The sequence below is a fragment of the Triticum dicoccoides genome, chromosome 5A (assembly GCF_002162155.2).
Source record: "Triticum dicoccoides isolate Atlit2015 ecotype Zavitan chromosome 5A, WEW_v2.0, whole genome shotgun sequence".
NCBI lineage: Eukaryota > Viridiplantae > Streptophyta > Magnoliopsida > Poales > Poaceae > Triticum > Triticum dicoccoides.
The window spans coordinates 465,432,141-465,435,995 of NC_041388.1; the positions used below are offsets into that span (position 1 = coordinate 465,432,141).

The 3,855-nt window shown below is 47.1% G+C and overlaps 1 protein-coding gene across 1 annotated transcript; it reads left to right on the top strand.

Annotated features, from left to right (window-relative positions):
* The first annotated feature begins 1,225 nt into the window (after positions 1-1,225).
* LOC119299773 (CBS domain-containing protein CBSCBSPB3-like) lies at positions 1,226-1,777 on the top strand. The gene is made up of 3 exons (XM_037576917.1): positions 1,226-1,395; positions 1,479-1,674; positions 1,760-1,777. Exons 1-3 carry the CDS (start codon positions 1,241-1,243, stop codon positions 1,775-1,777), a joined length of 369 nt encoding a protein of 122 aa, XP_037432814.1. The 5' UTR covers positions 1,226-1,240.
* The last annotated feature ends 2,078 nt before the right edge of the window (positions 1,778-3,855 follow it).

A 3,855-nucleotide genomic window follows, 5' to 3' on the forward strand; every position in this document is an offset into this window, starting at 1 on the left:
GGAAGGAGAATTCAAATGAAGATACGGAATGAGGTCCTAGAAATTAATGCACCGAGCTACAAGTATATAATGGTTACATAATTCTCACCAAGAATCACGTTACAATAGATACATTAGCTGGGTTTCAGATCACTTGGTTAGTCATATTTTGCTGCAATGTTCAATGTTTGGACCGTGCCCTTGTGTAAAATAGAATGATCTACTAATAACTTAGTATCACACTCATCCAACACAACAGCATAACAGCGACAAGCAGAAACACTTTTATTTAGGATATAATCATGACACGATACTCCACGGATGCCACTAGGTGAGCCGTGTGGACAATGACATATAGAGCCAAAAAAATTCAACTTCTAGGACAACTTTTAGATCCAAAGAAGTTCAAGCTCCAAATATATTTAAAAACTTTGTGGATTCTTCGAGCTGCTGCTTCACCAGCCTCCCGAGACTCTCAAAGCATTGTCTCCACCACCAGCCGGATGGACCAAACTATCGGTCGATGGATCCTTTTGTGATGAGGATGGTACGGCTGGAACAGGAATGGTCTTGCATGATGGTATGGGAGCCATTATTTTTTCAGGTTGTCGATCCTTGAGTTCGTGGGTGGATGCGCTGGAGGTGGAGCTCTCAGGCTGTAGGGAGGGGACCGTGTTTGCTTTGCAATGGACTACGTTGCCGATTATTGTGGAGACCGAATGTCTTGGGGCGAATAATCTGATTTCTAAAGGGCACGCATACCGCTTGAGATACACCATAATGGTTGATACTATCTTGAGATCCCTACAGGAGGGCAGAAAGGTGAAGATCACGCATGTGAAATGTGATCAAAATGTTGTGAGTCACTTTTTAGGTAATTTTTGTAGATGTGAGAAACAGACTGCTTTGTGGATTCGATCGGGTTTTGGTGTTGTTCTAGTGGACTGTCCTTTGATTGAGTAATAAAAACACACTATTCCCCCACACAAAGAAAATGTTGGACCATGGATAAAAGACATCTTGTAGTAAGAAGGAAGAAGAGAAAAAAATGAAACCCTCCTCGACTTAATTAAGTCGAAAGTCCACTTCGAAAAATAAAGTCATCACCGGTTCACCAAATAATTTAATACCAGAAGGACTGAAGCAGAAATACCCACACGCTATCAAAGGCGAGGAGGAGGGGAGCAGAAACACCATTCAATCTCGCCGGCCGCCGCCGCCGCCACCCTAACTGTGCCGAGCTCTCACCAGAATCGCATACATGAGCTCCACGGCTGCTGCGGCACCACCAGCTAGGCGCATGCGCAGCCGGCTGCCGTCTGCCTCGTCCTGCAGGTCTGATGACCCCTCCTCCGCCACCAACGCCAACGGAAATGGGAAGACCTCCCCGAAGCTTGCTTCTCCCAAACATCTTCCGTAAGAGCCTCGATGCTTTCACCCCTTTTCGTATTGGGACCGCGAAAGATTGAATTCTCTGACTGAGGTTGGGCTCTGGTAAGGGGGGAGAGGACGGTGAAGAAGCTAAGGCTGTCCAAGGCGCTGACGATACCTGAGGGCACGACGGTCTACGACGCGTCCCGGCGGATGGCGGCGAGGCGGGTCGACGCGGTGCTGCTCACCGATGCCCAAGGCCTCCTATCTGGCATAGTCACCGATAAGGTGAACTACTTTCATTACTTTTCAGTGGAATATGTTGTGTGCTTCCATAGTAGTGTTGGAAATATGAGCAAATTACTACGAGATTTAATCCGAATAAACAAAAGATAAATCATGACCACAGCAGCAGAGATTAAATTAATCATGCGAACGAGCATAGCAGATGAACATATCACATCTAGGGCACATACTAGAAGCATGAATTCTACCACGATCTCGAACAGGAAGGATAGAATCACATACGGTGCAGCGGGTGCAGCACCGCCGGCGTTGACGTTGTCGCCCATGTCGTCGAGGACAAGGTTGCCGAAGTCGGGGAAGAAGTCGTCATTCATGAAGTCGTCGCTGCCAGCAGTCGCGCGAGTGCGCTCCCTAAAAACCTGATCGCCCCTCTCCCGTACAGGATCACGAGAGGCGGGGTTCCGGAGGCCTGCTGTCCCTTCTCGCAGTGCACGCCGGAAGGAGGGATGGAGAAGACTTGCTTGGCGGTGCAATGATCTGGAACGGTGGTGAGAAACCATATGAAGCGGCGGCGGCTAGGGTAGACGTCTGCCTGACTATATAGTGCGGGCCGGGTAGGTCATGGGAGTAAACCCCACGTCCGAGTCGTCACGATCCAAAAGAATCGGAAACGGTTCAGTAATTAACACGTCCGTTAATTATTAATTAATGACTCATTAATTTTCCTATGCAGCAAAAATATAGACAACGTGCATAGCTCTGTCCTCGGCTCGGCTCAATCCCGCAACCCGCGGCGCGTCGTGACGAGGCGTGGCGTGGCGAGGCGAGCGAGGAGGAGGAGCGCGCGTGTAGGTCTCCTCTTCTCATGCTCATACAAGTGGTAGAAGAGCTCACCTTATAAAGAGGTGCAACTCTCTCTCAACTTACGGGGTGGGACTAAACTTTAGCCTCACTCACTCCACTCACATGTGTGCATGAATGGGCCAAGAGAATTTCAGAATTTTAGTTGGGCTTTGGGCCAAAGGCCTACTAGCAAAATTCCAACAATCCCCCACAAAGTCTCATTGGCACATCTCATCATTTAGTTCCAAAACATTGTTTTATATATCGGTGCTTAGTGGAGATTGTGAAGTTGAACTTCCACTTAGAAATTTATGCTACACTAGATCACAACTTGAATAGCGGACTATGCCTTGAACTACAAGTTTTCTGTGAAACTAGTTTCACACAAATTCTTGACCGATACTGGGCTGCCGCAAGGCTTCCCCACGGGTGGAGCGTATACGTCTTACTCCAGGGTCTTTTATGAATTTATTAGAGAACACCCAATTCTCACAGACTGCGACGTTAACAGTCAAATTCATATAGGTGTGTTCCTCAGAAGATGTCCTACAGGACAACATCTCTGCTTACCCGAATAAGCCACTTGGAACACATTAAGATAAGTATCAACCTGCCATGCAGATCAGGAGAGTATTGCATCTTCACGGAGTGGGATAATTAATATAGGGATACTCTCCTCCCAGCTGACCAACAGCTTGTCTCCCACTTCTACTTCACGGGATCTCCGATCACATAGAGTGGGTTACCACTATGGACAACTCATGCGGTGGGTCTCAAACCCATCTCCATTGATGCATTATCTATCACATTACATGATAGACCCTTTGTGAAGGGATCTGCCAAGTTTTTCGACGTTTGGATATAATCCAACGTAATAACTCCGGAGTTCCTCAATTTTCTGACAGATTTTAGTCTCCTCTTCACATGCCTTGAGGACTTCATATTGTCCTTAGAAATGTTTATCTTGACGATCACAGTTTGATTATCACAGTTCATCAGGATAGGGGGTATTAGTTTTTCAACCATAGGTAAGTCCATCAAGAGTTCATGAAGCCACTCTGCTTCAACAGTGGCAGTGTCTAATGCTGTGAGTTCTGCTTCCATAGTTGACCTCGTTAAGATGGTCTGCTTGCAAGACTTCCAGGAAACAGCGCCACCACCAAGTTTAAAAACATAACCACTTGTGGCCTTAATCTCATCAGCATCAGATATCCAGTTTGAGTCACTATAACCCTCTAGTACCCTTGGATACCCGGTGTAGTGAATCCCATAGCTCGCGGTGCCTTTCAAATAGCGCATAACTCTCTCAAGCGCATGCCAATGATCATCTCCCGGTTTTGACACAAACCGACTCAGCTTGCTCACTGCAAAACAGATGTGAGGACTCGTGGCACTCGCCAAATACATAAGCGAACC